The following is a 17,023-nucleotide window of genomic DNA, read 5'->3' on the forward strand; positions in this document are numbered from 1 at the left end:
AATTGCAAACCTGGAAATTCAACTAGAGACTCCCCCATTCTGATCTACGCTGCCTCCTCACCTCTGAAGGGCACGGCCACCCATGGAGTCATTCTGCCATCTGGGTGCTGAGCCCTGTATGCCCAGAGTCCCCTGTGATGCCCACACAGGCAGGCAGGCACATGCTGGTGGAACCCAACATCTCCAGATCTCATGGGGATGTTGCCTTGCTGTGGGATGGGCACTAGGCTCCCAGGGTGCTGGACATTTGGGTCTGTTGGGTTCTGCCAGGCTGGCTGCTGGCAGCACTGCACTCAAACTCTGAGGCCTGAGCACACCAACAGGGATGGCCTGTGCAACACAGCTGGGACAAAGAAGAAAGTAACCACCAGGATCTTGCAGCAGCAATAGAACTGCTCCTAGGGGACTGAGGCTTATGGGGTGTGGGTGAGCTTCTCTTTGGAAACATGCCATGCCACCAGCAAGGCCACACTCAGACAGTGCTTTTCATCACTGGTCAGTAAAGGGGGGCACCCCCAGGTGACATCCCAGTCCCACACACCTTCCCACACCCACCTGTGGGATCCATCTCGGGTCTGTGTCCCCAGGCCTGCCGCTCCATGCTCTGTGCTGCTGGGCTCTCTGCTCCTCTCGGGTGGCCGTGGATGGGATGCAGTCTCCGTGTGTCCCAGCAGTGCTGCTCTGCAGAGAGAAAAGATGTCAGCTTGTCCCCTGCAGGTGCTGGGTGCTACACACGGTGATGGTCAGCAGGGAAGGATGTTGAAATGGCAGGCTGGGGACCTAGGAGCACTGCTGCGCTGTGAGGGACACAAAAAAGCTGTGGTGCAGAGCCCGCTTGCAGGCAGCCTCGAGGCCAAGGATGCCAGGAGTGCCCCAAGGCTGGCCAGGAGGTTGGGATCCAGGAATGGTGTGGGATCCAGACTCCCCATCTGCTGGGAGCCGTGCTGTGATGGTCCTGTCTCTGTGCACAGGAACTCTGGTTGTGGTACAGTGGTACTACTGGTCACACAGAGCCAGAGAAGGGAGTGGTGGCTGTGGGCCACTCCTGTCCCTGATCCCCACACCTTGCTGTGCACCTGAGGCTCACCTACCTGCTGCAAGGCACTGCCTGCTGTCCCTTTGTGGCTGCTGCTCCCAGGTTGTGGCTGCTGTCTGCCTCCACAACGCGATGGGATGAGGTGAGTGCACAGCAGTCTCTATCCTCAGGTAGGAGCACAGCTCAGTGATGCTGCATTGGGACAAATGAGCCCTGCTGCCACGATTGCCCTAAAACAACCCATGCCAATTCAAGCTGCTTGATCCTGACACTCCTGTATCAGGTGTATCACTTTTATCCATCCATCAATAATCCCAATCAGCCGGTCGGCGGTAAGGAAAAGCTGATGTCAAAGAGCACTGCTGGAAATATTGGTTGCTCCACTCTTGTGGATCTGTTTCGCAATATTGTGAAAGATCTTAGGCTTAGATGTGGTCACAACACAACTGGCAAAAGCAAGCTCAGCACTCGGCGACGCCTTGATGTCTGTCCTACAGCCTGTACAGACGTTCAGCCTGAATGCTTTGATACGATCCTGATCAGCTGCTCAGCCTGCAGTGTGAGTACTTGAGCTCCTGGCTCACCCATCATGGAGGGTCAGCTCTCCTGCTCTTCTGAGCGAGCCAGCAAAAAGTTTTCAATGAGCAATGTGTACTGACCGTGTTTCAGCACACATCTGGCCTGCAGTTGGTGATGCAAGTAGGATGCATGCAATGCTTTTTTTAGTTTTTGCCTCTGGGATGAGGCCATCCAATGCATCTGCTTTGAGGAGGTTATTCCCAGAGATAGAGAAGATGGTCAGTGAGCTTCTGATCATGCGTCCTGTAGTGGCCCATGGGTTTCTGTTCAGCTTTGAGAGGCACAGTGAGGTTTGTGAGGAAATCTCAGAAACGCTCATGCACTCAGGACAAGCACTGGAAATCATTTTACCTGCACGCACTGCATGTGTTCATGATACAGTTCAGATCTCAGTGTGGCACTGTCCTCTTCCAGGAAAGCTTCCAGCCCATCAAGTTCCATTGGCAGTTGATATTGGGGCTGGTTTACTCAGGTCCAAAGCAGCCAAACCTGGACTGAGGCAAAGAATCTCATGGGGTGCTGCTGATGGAAACTCCTTGGCATTTTCTCCAGAGATAAGCATGTCACTCAAAGCTGAGCCCAAGCCCAGTGGGCCAGAAGACTCAGCCTGTTCTATGGATGCTCTCTGTTATCCTCTTTTTAAGTGTTTATTAATGTTAATGCTGCAGCCCAGGACCTCCTGCTCACATATTCAGGTAAGGGCATCTTTCTAGGAGCACCACAGCAGCCAGCTGGAAATCTGGGTGCAGGGAATTGCCTCACCTCTCACAACATGCTTTTTGGTAGAGAGGAACCCAAAGAGCAGCGAACTGGCACCCCTGAGTGGAGAAACCTCGCATGGAGGAAGCCAGCTCCTGCTGTAGGGGGTCTGCCAAAATCCACAGCACGTTTCCTTGCTGGCTGGCATAAGGTTGCTAGTTTTTGAGCAGCAAATTCATTCTGCTCTTGGAAGAAGCAAGGAAAACTCGATCCTCACATCCACACCTCCCTCATTCAGGAGAGGATCGTTCAGAAGTTTGTCACACTTTCTTAAGAAAATATATCGGCTTCTTCAGCCCCAGAGCAGCACCTGAGGTGGGATCTGCAGCACAGCAGTTTGGCAGAGGTAAAACATGGCAGTCCTCACACAGCTGCTGAGATGAGCATCCATGGAGAGGCCCTGGTCCCTGAAACAAGTGCTGGTTGCACTTGTAGCTCCTGTATGCTGAGACCCCGCAACCATGTCCATGCTGCCCCTTAATGCAAGAAGCACTGAGTTTTCAGCTGAACTCCCAGGTTGCTGATCTGTCCTCTAATGAGCTCTGCTCATTATGCTGCCCTACCCAGGGCCAGCTGGCTCCTGGGCCTCTACCCTGCAGCCTGGAAAGCCTGGGTCAAAGGACTGCAGTGCTCAACAGCAGTGTGAAGCTGCAAAGATGAGTGGCTGCCCCTTGTTTCTCCCTCAGAGTGGTTTTGCTCACTGCTTCACACCTTTCAGACAGGGCAGAGTGAGTTCTGATTTGTATGGGATGTATAATGGGGCACAGGAGTTGATGGAGAAGGTGCTGGTTGCTCTGGCCCTGTGATGGATGCTGGCAGGGCTGTGCTGCAGAAGGTGGCATAGGGAACCTTGGGACCTTCATCAGATGCCACAGATGCTTCTTTGGCAGCAGGAAATCACAGCTCACATCAGAGGCTGGGAATAGTGATAGAGCACTTCCTCCTTCCTCCTACATCCATGCTGGCCAATTATAGGACTTCACATCAGCATGGGGCCTCTGGACCTCAAAAGCCACCTTGGATGGGCCGTGGAGACTCCCAGGGACCCCAGCACTGAGTGGGGACAGTTCTGAGTGCCACCATCCTCCTGCTGCTGGGAGGTCCTCAGGACTGGCACCAGGAGAGGCTCTGTGCTGGTGGGCACCAGCTGAGGCTGCTCCTGGGGAATCTCTTGCGGTGGGATGGGATTCCATGCAGCAGGGGGAAGGTCGAGGTGCAGCGTGCGTCCGGGTGTCTCTGAGTGAACAAACGTGGAATGTCTCAAAGTCGATGTGATGCAGAGGTGGGAAAAATGCTCAGAAAGTAGTTCACTGTGAGAGGAAACAGAGAGAGGTGGGGGGTTTCTGTCTCTGGAGGAGTTCATGATTTGCTCTGAGGCCTCAGCTGAGCTGCTCCAGCACTGGATGTCGTTATGGGCTCTCCAGGCCCCTTCTGTCAGCATTTCTGTGTCAATCAGAGGTATCCAGTATCTTCTATCCTGTGCAAAACCCCGTCCTGTTTATTGCTATAATTCCCTCCCCATGCCACAGCAGGCAGGTGAACTGTCTGCTGCTGGGAAACAGCTTGTGCTGCCTCTGCCACCCCACAAAACCGTGCCCACCCCATGACAAAGGAGGACCGGAGAGGAGCAATCGAGGGCTGGGAGCAGTGGGGGAAGCAGAGCTTGAGCCCAGAGCGTCTGGGGGCAGGGAGGGCTGTGCAGCAGTGGCTGTGAACACACTGCAGCCTGCTCTGTCCTGGGGAGGAGAAAGCCCCGCTCTGCGCAGATGGAAGCATCAGGGCAAGTGCCCCATGGCTATCAGTGACCTTTCTGCAGCACTGGGACGCGGGCTGACCTCACGATGTGGTGTTGCCTCCCAGCCCTGGAGCTCCTGTCCCCATCAGGACACTACGGAAGCTGCTGTCACTCCTGCAGCCTTCCAGATTCTGCCCCTCTGCAGCCATCTCACACCATCTGTGCCCGTGCCAGCCATGTCCTTGACCTCACGCAGCCCTTCTCCCATGGTGGGAGTAGACAGCAGCCTGATGGCCCACAGCCTTTACAAGGTGTTCCCCATCTTCTGGCAGAGGATGCGTTCCCTTCTCTGGCTGTCGTGGGTCTGCTCTTACCTATACATCTCTGCCATGAGTCCTGCAATGGAGACAAGCATTGTCTGGCATGGAGACAGCCTCACACACTGCAGGAGGAGACAGGAGAGCCCAGGACAGGCAAACGTGAGTGAATCAGGCCTCAGATTATGCTTCATCCTGACTCTTACAGTTACAATTGGCTGAAGCATGATTAAACGTGGTGGTGGGTACACAACACCAAACTTTGCAGACCTTGGGCTACGCATCTTCGTGTGGCAGCAGCTTCCCCAGCGTGTGAGGACATAGTCTGTCTCTGTGCCTCACTCCACCTCCCTTCCTGGCAGCCCTGCACACCTTCCAAACTTCCCGTGCTCAGTGCTTGCCATCAGCTTGCCATCAGTAATATCCCCAGGATAGGTGATCTCTCCATTCCCAAAGTGATGACACATTCCAAGCAAAGCTCATGTAGATCCCAGGGAACCCGGATTGCTGTTCTGAGGACAGCCACCTTGGCAGTGCCCAGCCAACGCCTCCTGATGGCTCCTCTGCTCCCACAGCCTGTCCCCATGGGGACAGCACCCCACAGCCTGTCCTGGGGCACCGCTCCAGCTCTCTCTGTCCCCAGCACATGGCAGAGGGGCTGGGTGAGATATATGGGATATACAGACCTGCCTGCGTCACTGAAGCGCTCCATCCTCCCAGAAGGCTCGGTGCTCCCTGTCCCATCCACCTCCATCCTGACACTCCGGGCACCTCGGGGCCCCATGCTCCCTGCCTGGTGCATGGATGCATTTCCTCAGGCCCGGCCATTCCGTGCCCCTGTGCTGCCCAAGACACAGAGGGAGATGAAGGGTGCAGATCCCAGCAGGTCCGGGCTGTGGGGCTGGCTGGAGCCAGGAATGTCCCTGCCCTCTTTGTGCCTCTCCTGGTAAGCAATGCAGTGAAAATATCGGTCGGGTTCTTTGAAATGAAAATAAAACTGATAAAAGTCAGGCAAATCCTCTGCTCCGGCCCCTGCTGTGGGCCCGAGGAGTGTCTCTTTCTGGGAGCTGCCCAGCCAGCTCCCGGAGTTATAAATACATTATGTATGCCGGTGTTCGTCGGCCAGAGCCTTTTGTTGATGCTGAATATGTCCTGGCCAACAAAAGTGGACTGGATTAGCCACAGTGGATTAAAAGATTTTCTTCTTAGAGTTTACCTAATAATATAACAATTGACATAGAAGGTCTCTTTGAAACATACACGACTCTGTTATTTTACCATCTGTGAGTTTGCTTTCCATGAATATGATGGGGCGCCTGCCTGCTGGTGGTGCTGGTGCTGGGAATGCTGCCCGGAGCTGAATGTGTCACCAACAACAGAAATCAGCCCTTATCTGAGGGGAGGCAGCGGGAAGAGAAAGTCGTGCAACTTCTGTCCACCTCCCTTTGTCCTCAGCCCTTCTGCCCATGGCCAGCAAGGCAGCGAGATGCCACAACTCTGGGAGAAAAAGAGACCCAACGGCGAAGACCTGAGGCCAGGACGGCCCCACGGATCCAGCGCCCTGAGCCGCGAGCTGATCTGCAATTCGAGGTGTCCCGAGAGGTCCCGACTGGAATAAGCTCATTTATTACTATGAAATTTTGGAAGGGGGCTGCTTGAGTTTGGGGACTCTCTCTCCATCCCCGGCGCTGCGGGTGGTGGAGTTCGCCCATCTCCATTCCAGTCGCTGGGAGCCGGGGAGGCGTTCGGCTCTGCCCGACATCACGCTTGCAGTATCCATTGCAAGATGGGTCACGCAGCGGCAGCAGCGACACTGGAAACATGGAGGGCAGCAGCAGCAGGGGAGGAAGGCTCCCCCAGCATCCTGCGGCTCCGCTCGCCCCTCCGCCACCGCCACAACAGCCACCGCACGCCCTGCGCCCGGCCCTTGGGCTTTGATCTCATAAAGGGGCTCCATTTACAAGTCTTTAATAGCAGCCTTTGGAAATATCCGTCCTCAGAAGTCTCGAGTAATGAGATTTGGAGACTATGATCAATTTAGGCACCGCTCTTTCTCGCTCTCGCTTTTTCTCTTTTTTTTTCCCCCCTTTTCTTGCAAACACTCTTCTCGAGCCGCGCTGACTTTTTGTGCGATTGTCGCACCATCCAAGACCTGGGGGGGCCGTGTGGGCGGCAGGAATATGGGGCTTGCGTCTCCCAGCTGGGGGCCTTTGATGAAGCTGCTTTGCGAAATTTGATTTGAAAGGCCTACGATCACAATTTGGGGAGAATGGTGGAGCGTTTTTCCGCACGGATCTCTTTGTCTCTCACCCGAAGGGGGTTTCATTGTGGGTTTTGGGGCTGGGGCGAGGGGGTCGGTGGTGGCCGCGGGTGGGGTGGGGCGGCGGGGGCCGTGGTGAAGGAGAACAATGACCGGGGAGATGGGGAGCGTTGGGATTTCTCACCTGCCTGCCCCGCTGCGTCGCGCGCCGCCTGGGTTTTCGCAGTCCGCCATGACGGGAGCAGCCGCCCTGCTTGCTGTCCGGAGCACTTTCCAACACTCTTGAACCTATTTCCTTTTCTTGGCAACTGTGTGGCTGGAAGATGGGAATCTTTACTTTATATTGCAGCTTTGGCTTCTCAGCCTGATTGGCTGCGGCCAGGACCAAATGATGGTCCTTCCAATCCTATTGTAACTATGGCAACCAGCCCCTTTAGGCACCACCGATTTACTTATAATTGCTGGGTAAATAGTCAAGACAGGCCGCTTTCATCCAGCATGGAAAGATTTATCTTCTTTTTCTCTCCCTTTTTTTTTTTTTTTTTTTTTTTTTTTTTTTTTTTTTTTTTTTTTTTTTTTTGGAGGAAGCCCTGAAGAGCAGCAACACTTAAGCAAAACTCTTTGAACGCCGTTGCAGACAGCGCTGCCTCCCCAGGGCCAGCCGCTCCCCACCAGCTGCACAATGACTCCATGCGGAGCCGCTCGGCACCATGGTGCAGCCCTCATCATCATCGTTGTCCTCCTCAGCGTTGACGTTCTGCCCAGGCACAGCCAACCTTCAGACGGCTCTGTCCAGGTGGAGGAGCAATGGGGAGCACTGGGAATGGCTAGAACATGGCTGGGAACAGGGCTGCTCTGAGCCGAGGTGCTGCCAAACTTGTGCTGGGCTGCTTGAAGTTCTGTGCTTGGACTGGCCGTGCTGTCAGTGCCAGGCGTTGAGGCCAAGTACGGAATCATTCAGGTTGGGAAAAACCACTAAGGTCATCAAATCCAACCCCAACCCACCCCACTGTGCCCATTGACCGCATCCCTCCGTGCCACATCCCCACAGTTCTGGAACGCCTCCATGGATGGTGACCCCATCACTCCTGTGCTGCAGTGCCTCTGCAGCACCGCTCCTTCTGAGAAGGAATGTTTCCTAACACCCAACCTGAACTGCCCAGGCACAACTTGAGGCCAACACCTCTCGTCTTATCACTGTTACCCAGAAGCAGAGGCCGACTCCCACCTCGCCACAGCCTCTTTTCAGGTGTGGAGAGCAATGAGGTCTCCCCTGAGCCTCCTCTTCTCCAGACTGAACAGCCCCAGCTCACCCATCTGCTCCTCATTAGACTTGTGTTTCAGACCCCTCACAGCTCCACTGCCCCTCTCTGGACACAATCTCAGTGCCTTTGTTGCAGTGAGGGACCTTAAGCCAGCACTTGAGATGCAGCCTCACCAGCGCCGAGTGCAGAGGGACCATCACCTCCCTGTCCTTCTGGCTGCACTGTTTCCTTGTTGCTCCTGGAGGGTGTTTGATGCTGATAGGCAGAGCAATGCACAATGCAATCAGCTGCAGAGGTGCCTTGCTGCCAGCCCCACCAGGCCCATGGGAGCAGGATTGGTTCTCGTGGCCACTGGGTCCCGCAGGCAATATCCAATGGGCCATGAGCACCAATCCTGCTCCCAGGAACTGGAGCACAGCCACAGGCCTGTCCCTGCCACCACCCAGGGATGTGTGCTTCGGCCAAAGGACAGCAAGCCAGCACCTGGCGTAGCACCAGGATGCCTGCACAGGCCTCACAGCATCATCCTGCCTTGGTGGTCAGATGGGGAGCGTGTTGGTAGCAGTGGGTCAGCAGGTGGCCCTGAGCTGCCCCATGGGGTGGCCCCATTCCCTTCCCAACTCTGTGCTGCTGCAGGGACAGAGACGGTGGCATCAACACACAGTGACAAACGAGGGTGAAAGGACATGGGGCAAAGAGTGAGAGCTCGCAGCTCCTCCAGCCCTGTGAACCCGCTGTCCAGAACCGCCTGGTGGACACAACTTTAATCTCCTGCAGGGAGATCCAGGAAACAGCAGGGCACTGTGTCAGACACCTGTCCCTGCAGGTGAGAAGAAATGCTACTGGGAACAGAATTTGTGGACACCTGTGTAAATATTATCAAAGCATTATCCTCGTGGGGAAGGCCAGATGATGTGTAAAGGGAAGTCTGCCTCCCGGAGCAGCCAGCCTGGAAGGTGTCAGCAGCGAGGGCAGAAAGCATGGTGTGTGTGGTACAGCTGTGCTGGCTGGAGGCAGCGTTGTCACCAAAAGCTTTGAGGAGCATGGAATGGGGTTTTGGTTGTACCACTGTGTGGCTGAAGGCGGCACACGGGGAGCACCCAGGACACATCATAGGACTGTCCCAAGACATTAAGAGACTCTGGGCTCATTTTTGGAATGTGAATGCACAGACTCATCAGCAGACTCAGGACAGACACTGCTGTGCTCTCCAGCTGTCCTGAGCAGCACCTCCAGGGCTCAGGCAGAGGCTGTGGCTGCCACACGGCGCCAGTGGGACCCCCCCAGCTTCCAGATTGTCCCTATGCCATGTAACACCTCTCAGCATTGCTGCACGGGCTCTGGATGACAGCGACAGAGCGCACATCACTCTGGTGCCTGGGCATTACAGGGTGCTTGGCAGAAGGGCACAAAGCCCTCAGAGATGTGGGACTGAGCAGCAAATGGGCTCTCCCTGCCTCCTCCCCAGCTCCCTGAGAGCTGTCCCAGATCTGCTACAAGCACATGGAGTGAGCAAGAGGTGCTTTCCAGGAGTACAACCCAAAGGACAAGCGCCACTGATGATCAACGTGGACTATTTCTAAACTGCCCCCAAGCCGTGGGCAGCCCCACTGACAACAGATCCCTGGAGAAACACCCTATAGGGAAGACCAGCAGCCCTGTAGCGATGGGCACAGACCAGCAAGGAGAGCACCCACGCCATCACTACTTCTGGCCCTGTCTGCAGCTGCTGTGTGGAGCGGGCACTGCTGCACAGCTCAGCTGGTGCCGGTGAGTCGGGCGCACCGTCCTGCTGCTCGCGGGGAGCCCAGCCGTGCGGGGGAGATGAAAGGCAGGCATTGACGTCAGGGCTCTCACCACCCACACACGGACAAACAGACGGCTGTTGGTACAGCCGGGCAGGCTCTGCTTACACAAACACGCTGGCCAGCTGCACGCAGGATGCTGCTGGCCCCAGTTCAGCATTCAGCTCAGCTCCAGCAGAGCAAAGGGGAGCCAATCAGAGCAATGAGCAGCACGCAGATCCCGCTGCTGCAGCCCCAGCTCAGTGCCTGCTCGCTGCACAGCCACAGGTGGCTTAGAGCGAAGCGTGGGCACCAGCTGAAGGCCTGATGCCATGCATGGCTGCAGGTACCATGGAGCGAGGCCGGCATCTCTGCTCTCTGCACCTGACGAGCATCCTCAGTCGGTTCCCATGGTAACTCCTGGCTTAGAGCCGCCAGAGCTCTGCCTGCACACGGCCACCACCAGCCCTGCTGCGCCTCCTCATGCTGCACTGCTCCCCAGCAGGGTCTTACCACACTCTGCCCCCAGCTGCTAGCACTGCTGCCATGGGAGGCACCTCCCAGCCCCATGGACATCCCTATGGGGACCCACCGCTTCTCCCCATCACATAGAGCTGCTTCAGGAAACAAAGCACAGAAGCAGCCCATCACAAGAGGTAGCAAGGGCAGGGCCAGGAGCACGGCCATGCTCAGCCCCAGTGCATGGTATATGCTGCTGCACTGAATGCTTTCCTCTGCTGCTCTGAACACTAGGCAGACTTTGGAAAATGGCTTATGCCTCAAAATGTGATATATTGAAGACAGGAGGCAGATGCTCTACCTGCCTGTCTGTGCATTTGTATGCTCTCAGGGGTTGTATCCAACGGCTCAGATTTGGTTTCAGAAGCTCCAACAGAACCAGGAGAGTAATAGAGGTACTGCTATCTTTCGAGAGCTGAAGCTTCCTGATGACACCAACAGTGCAGGGCAAGGAGGAGAGTGCTGGTGAGGAGGAGCTGCCGCAGGAGCCGGTGGGGTGGGATGGAGGTGTTCATCAAAGCAGAGTACTGCACATGAGGAAAAATCCACACAGCAGAGCTGCCCTCTCGGCAGGGACAGACCGCTGCTTTGCAGCCCAGCACAGCCATGGCCACGCAGCAGAGCAGCGCCAGCTCTGCTATGGGGTGAGGATGCGCTGTCACAAAATGGCTGCCAGCCCCTCACGCTGACCACAGGACCGCAGGCCTCTCACTGACAAATTGAGCCTTGCCAGCCCCAGCCATGTCAGCAGCACTGTGGGAAGAGCCCACAGCACAGGAACTTCATCTTCCCAGTGCTTTCCATCCTTCTGCCTGGGACCACCAGGCCCAGGGCAATGGGTCCCACAGGGTCCACAGCGAGGGGACACCTCAGGGCACCCTGCAGGCCAAGCATGAGCTCCCATCTCCCTAAAGCCATCTTCTGTGTTTTAACTGGACTGAAACAGCACCATGTTAAGCGTTGCCATGGCAATGGCTGCCTAGGGAAGGGATGTGATGGAGATGCACACAGAATGGCAGAGCACGCTGAAGAAAAGCACTCATGGCCGGACCTCAGAGAGCCTGTGCTGCCCCACAGCCATCCTGCCCCAGCCCATGCCCTCCACACAGCAGCCACAGGTGGAGGCAGCCATCCCTCACCTTGAGTCCTGGGCTGGGGCAGCTGCAGTCCCAGGATGGAGAGCTGCAGGGTCCACTGCTGGGCCCAGCCTGGCCTCACAGCCTGCAGCTGCAGCACTGGAGCTCTGCTCACACTGGCCCAGCTGTCACCACTGCTCCTGGTGACCCAACGCATGGTTGACAGTTCCATCATGCCAACCTGCAGCTGGTCCCCACAAAGTGGTGGTTTTGCATGTTGAGCTACTTCTTTGCACAGATGGGAGGAAGAGGGAGCACAGAAGGAGTTGGAGCAGGGTGGTGGCTTTCCATGTCCCAGAGAATGAGCAGAGCTATTGGACTCCTCCCCCTGCCCTAAGTGGGCTTTCCCTCTCCATCCAGCAGTGGCTGGCCTTTGTGCTTCATTGCTGACCAACTCCTCTTCAAGCTTGTGGCTGCTTTATAGGGAGCTTCACAGGGTGGATTAGCTCCTAGGAGTGGAATCACAGAAAAAATGAGGTTGGAAGGACCTCTGGAGGTCTCCAGCCCAACCTCCTGCTCCAAGCAGGGCTGGCTGCAGCACTAGAACAGGTTTCTCAGGGCTTGGCCCTGTTGTTCTGAACATCTCAGACTCAGAGATGCTGCCACTTCTCCATCTCTGTCCCTCCAACACAAAACCGCTGCTTTTGTTAGAGCTCCCAAAGCATTACTTACCATTTGAGCACAGATGGGTTTGTTGAGAATTTACAAGTCAAATACTCACTAATTCATTAATTTAAATGGCTCAGTTGGTAGAGGAATGCAGCTTTAACCTCAAGCAGGTTCTCAGATCAGTGGCCATGATTTGCTGGGAACCACAAGTGAGACAAACAAAAATTTAAATGCGGTTTCAAAGGCACCAGCCCTTGCTTGGGAAGAAAGAAGTGGGCTCCCTGCTAGCTGCAGAGTGCAGAATCCATTCAGCCACCATAACTGAGGCAGGATGATGCATGTCTCTAATCTCTCACCCACAGAGCAGCTCCTAATGCAGAGCTGGCATTAGTCCTGCCCCAGTGGGACAGGAGCTCTCCCCTACATCTGGCTGAAAGCTCCCATTATGCCTGCTTCCTTCCTCCTTCCTAAGATGGCAAATCCTGCAGAACATGCACATACTTCATGAGAAGTGCTGAGGAACAGTCATCTCCAAGGACAGTGCTGGCAACACTGCAGCTGGGGATGCCGCATGGCCAAAGTTCTCCTTTGAGGGATCTGGGCACCACAGGACTATAAGATCACTTTTTGCATCTAAAACCCAAACTCGGGTAAGAAGGAGCTGATATCTGCCCCACCAGCCATCCCAAACACCCCCCCCACCAACACAGAGCAGGGCTGAGATGCCAAGATGCAGCAGAGCCAACCACAAGGCCACAGAACCGGCACGTTCCAGGGACAGAGCCACTGGCAGCAGCTTTGCTCAGAGCTGCATTAAAATGCATGAGCTGTGCTAGCCCTAATGATGAGCAGAGCTGTCAATGAAGAACTTGTCCCAGCTAATTATCTCTAATGAGGGCAGAGTGTCAGGGTCCCTGGAGGAACTGGGCAGCAGCTTCCCACTCAGCTCAGTTGCAGGAGAGGGAGAAGTTAAGCAAATGTCATTGTGTTGGCCTAGCTAAGAAATCATTAATTAGGCAAATGTGACCTTCTGTGCAAGTTTGCTCTTGGGAACCCGACTTGCCAGAGCTGGGACATGCAAGCAAGTTGGAAACACCCCAGCTTCTGCCACCCAAGCTGTCCCCTGCAGTGCTGAGCCTCCTGCTCAAACGCAGTGCAGCCAGGGGCTGCAAAGCCATGCCACACTCATCTGTTGGTTCAGATATAGACTCAGAGGGCTCCAACACAATTCCAGGCCCCCAAAGCAGCAGACAAGGCTGTTCTTCACCTCAACAACTTCTCTCATCCCCAGCCTTACAAAGGCCATATGCCTACCCAGCAACCTCCTCTGCAGCATCTCTCTGCCAGTCTTTTAGTCAGAAGAAACACTGGGAATTTCTTCTCCCCTGTGGTGCTTCATTTCAGCACAAAAGGAAGCAGCCACACGCTGCTCTACATGCCACCTTCTCTCTCATCATGAGTGCTATGGCTCAGAAACCAAGGCAGCATACTTGTCCTTACGTGCTACAAAGAACATGCCTCATCCCCAGACATGGCTGAGGCAGAATCTCTTACTGCATGCAAACTACAACTCACAGACCAAGCTTACACAAAGGTGCATCCTATAAGCTCTGTGCCTGTCCCTCACCTCCAAGCTGGGGGGCAGAGGAGGAGAGGCCAGGGAGCTCAGCAGACACTGGCTGCAGGATGGTTTGAGGTCATGCTTTCAGGGCACAATCTTCTCTCCTCTGCAGAACAGAACTGGGGACTGATCTAAGATCAGCATCACACCTACATCTTGCAGTCCCTTCCACACACTAATGACCAGTGAGTTATCAGAGAAGAGTTTACCGATATTTTCAAGATGCATAACATTTCATTTTATATCAGGATCAAACTAAACAGCAATCAACTACTCGCACAGGCAGAACCACCACGTCAAGTCAGTCTTACAAGAATGCTTTCAGAGACCACAGGACAGAAAACCTTTCCTCAGCCAACAAGGACAACTCCTCAGTGGAATTTAGGCTGTTGTAATTAGATGTTGATAATTGCAACATGTTCCCTGGCATGCTCATTGCATTGCCTCTTCCACAAGTGTGGGTCACACAGAAGGCTCTCTGAACCCCACAGCTTCATCTGTAGCACAGAGTTCTGCTCTACGCATTTCTTTCCTTCTCCTTCTCAAGTGCCTGTTCTTTCAGTTGGTTGACAAGTTCCTCAGCATACACCTTGAAGAGTGGGACGGGGTCCTGAAACAAAGAGGACATTAAGCTACTTTGAAAGCCTGAACCTGAGCAGCAGCTGGTCTAGCGAATGCTAGGAAGGTGCCCAACTGCACCAACCCTACTTTCACACGTGCTAGCAAACTGCGCATCACTCATCCAGTCTGCAGCCTGACAAGGACAACAGAAAGCAGCCTGGGAAGTACCAGTTATAGGTGCAGGAAGAAAGAACACCCACAGTACTTCATCTGCAATCTCTGATGTTGGTGAGATTCATGAATGCCTCATTTAAGACAAGGGCTTTTTCCCCTGCATGCAGTTGGGTCCAGACAGCCAGTGCTGTAGGAGTGCTGATGGTTAAAACCAGTGGAAGTATATGAACAAAGCAACTCACTATGCTACTCTTCTACCTACAACAGCTGTTCAGCTCTGTAAAGCGGCCTTAAAGATTACAGGCACCTGTGTGGGACATTCCTCAGCTTTTCTAGTTTTGCCCATCCATGCGAATCAACAGCAGCTCCCAGGGGCCCCTTTCCTTCTCACAACACCTGCCCTCCTTCTCCTGTTACCCCAGATCAGGGCTGCTCTGAAGCATGTCAGAAGAACATACTCTTTGAAAAAGCTGGAGCCTTACACAGTGCAGGGCCCAGCACACTCATTAGGAGCAAACAGGTCTTGGGGAAATGTCATCAAGAGACCCTACCCCACCCCAGGGAGGCCCATGGCATCAGCAGCAATCTGGTGTGCCCTCCTTGACACGTTGCTTCTAACAGAGCTGCTGTAATCAAAGGTCACAAAACCGAGTCAGCCCTGAACATGCATCCAAGTTGTATTACAGAACACAACCAAAGGCAAAGATGTTTGTGTCAACAGAAGGAGAATCATCCCCCACTAAACATCCATCCCCTGACTGGAGGATAAAATCTTGCAAAGGATTTGAACACAGCACCAACTTTTGAGCTCCCAGATATAACTGGGCTCAAACAGCTGCTCAGGAATTTTGGAGTGCTACTTCCTTTGATAAGAAGTACTCAGGATGCTCAGATCAATTGTATGTGCAGCCCAATGCAGCTAAGATATCTCTGTGCCTGCAGGACAGCACTGCCTCAGAAACTCACCTTTTTTTCTAGAAGCCTCTGCTTTTCTATTGCTTCTTCTAAACTCAAGCCAACCCATTCAGCTTCCTCTTCTGGAATCACAAATTCCTGCAAAAAAACAGGTGGTATAGTGTCTTCCAGGTGAGTAACATGCAAATCCCCTCCAGGCCCACTCACACAAATGACTGAGTAGGAACATTACCACAAATAAGCCTGAAACATTGATACCCTGCTCATTCCACTTCCTGCAGCCAAAGTCCTGCTCCCTTTTCTCCTGTTTCCTTTGCAAGTAAATACACTGTCATGTAAACTGTTCTGCCTCTCTTCTAAACAGTTCTGTAGCTGCTTCTCAGCACAACGCCACAGACTGTGGAAGTCAGTGCTGTTTCTATGCCAGTGCCCATCATCGCTTACACAAAGTGAAACAATGGCACCCAGATAAACGGGAGCCCTGCCAAATTCCTGCCTGCTGTAGGCAGTATGTGCTCCTACCAGTGCTTAGTGTGGGTTCACACCAAAAAGAGATGTTTGTCTTGCTACTGGTCAGTAAGAAAACTACAGCAACCCACAGGGAGATGAGAAACAGCTGGCGAGATGTTTAGATCTTCTGCAGCCATGCCTATCACCCTGAACAGAGAAGAATGAGCTCATCTGCACTGCAACACAGTGAATAGCACAGCACCAGTGGGGATAAGCAGCGGACATCGCTGCAGCACCAGAACAGGGATTGCAGGCAGCAGAGCCAGGACCACAGGCTCAATACAGACCTGGTACTTGTCATAAATCGCCTCTCTCTTGGCTGGGTCGTCAGGATGCAGCTTGGGATCCCTCCGTGCCAGTCGCAGTAGCATCGTTCGCTTCAAATCCATCCCCAACTTAGAGCACATATCTACTTTTGGGGTCTGGGGAGAGAAAACAAATTACACTGACAGGCACAGGGCAGGAGCTACAAAACACACAGCCGTATCAGAGCAAGCAGAGCTGTCCATGTGCCTGCAGGCCCCCAGGATGGACACACAGAAGAGGAGTCCGTCAGCCACCCCCAGAGCCCAGCAGGTGCAGCTCTCGGTCCAGGGGCACAGAGGGCAGTCAGGGTCGTGCCTGGGCCTTGCCTTCAGGATGTAGAAGTCAAAGCCGTACGCCTGGTCGATGAGGTCCAGCGTGCGCATGGTGACGGTGATGGTGAGCTTGGCGTCCAGGATCTCACTGTAAAACTGCCGCTCGAACAGCTGCGGCTTCCAGATCTTCGGCACCCGCGTGGAGAGCTGCGGACAGGCGGTCAGAGCCAAGCTGAGTTGAGCCGAGCCGAGCCCAGCGGGCAGCCCGAAGGCGGGGAGGAAGGACGACCTCACCTTATCATTGTTCGCGTAGCGGAAGCCGCGGATCCAGCCCTCGCCGCCCCACAGCCCCTCGTCAGCGGCGCGCGGCAGGAATACGGGCACCGGCACGTCCTGCACGCGCTCCCGCTCCCCGGTGCGCGGGTTCCGCCGGTACCGCACGCCCAGGGGCCGCCAGTGCACGGGCGTGGGCTGCGTGTCATCGTTCAGCTGCGCCAGGAAGTGCGCGGGCAGCCGCGCGCAAATCCCTTCCTGCAGCCGCAGCTTCGGCCACAGCCTTGGCGGGACCTTGTGCAGCGGCATCGCCGCCGCCTCCCGCTTCCGGTCCCAGCGGCACTCGCGACCGGAAGCGAAGGATGATGCGGCTTTCCATTGGCTGGCGGGAC

At 54.7% G+C, this 17,023-nt stretch overlaps 1 protein-coding gene across 1 annotated transcript; it reads right to left on the bottom strand.

Moving 5' to 3' along the window:
- Nucleotides 1–13,834: 13,834 nt before the first annotated feature.
- MRPL28 (mitochondrial ribosomal protein L28) lies at nucleotides 13,835–16,984 on the bottom strand. The gene is made up of 5 exons (XM_031595219.2): nucleotides 16,653–16,984; nucleotides 16,413–16,565; nucleotides 16,068–16,202; nucleotides 15,322–15,408; nucleotides 13,835–14,230 (listed from the first exon to the last, which is right to left on the bottom strand). Exons 1-5 carry the CDS (start codon nucleotides 16,938–16,940, stop codon nucleotides 14,138–14,140), a joined length of 756 nt encoding a protein of 251 aa, XP_031451079.1. The 5' UTR covers nucleotides 16,941–16,984; the 3' UTR covers nucleotides 13,835–14,137.
- Between the last annotated feature and the right edge of the window lie 39 nt (nucleotides 16,985–17,023).

This window comes from Phasianus colchicus, chromosome 16 (genome assembly GCF_987193195.1).
Source record: "Phasianus colchicus chromosome 16, bPhaCol1.hap1.1, whole genome shotgun sequence".
Taxonomy (NCBI): domain Eukaryota; kingdom Metazoa; phylum Chordata; class Aves; order Galliformes; family Phasianidae; genus Phasianus; species Phasianus colchicus.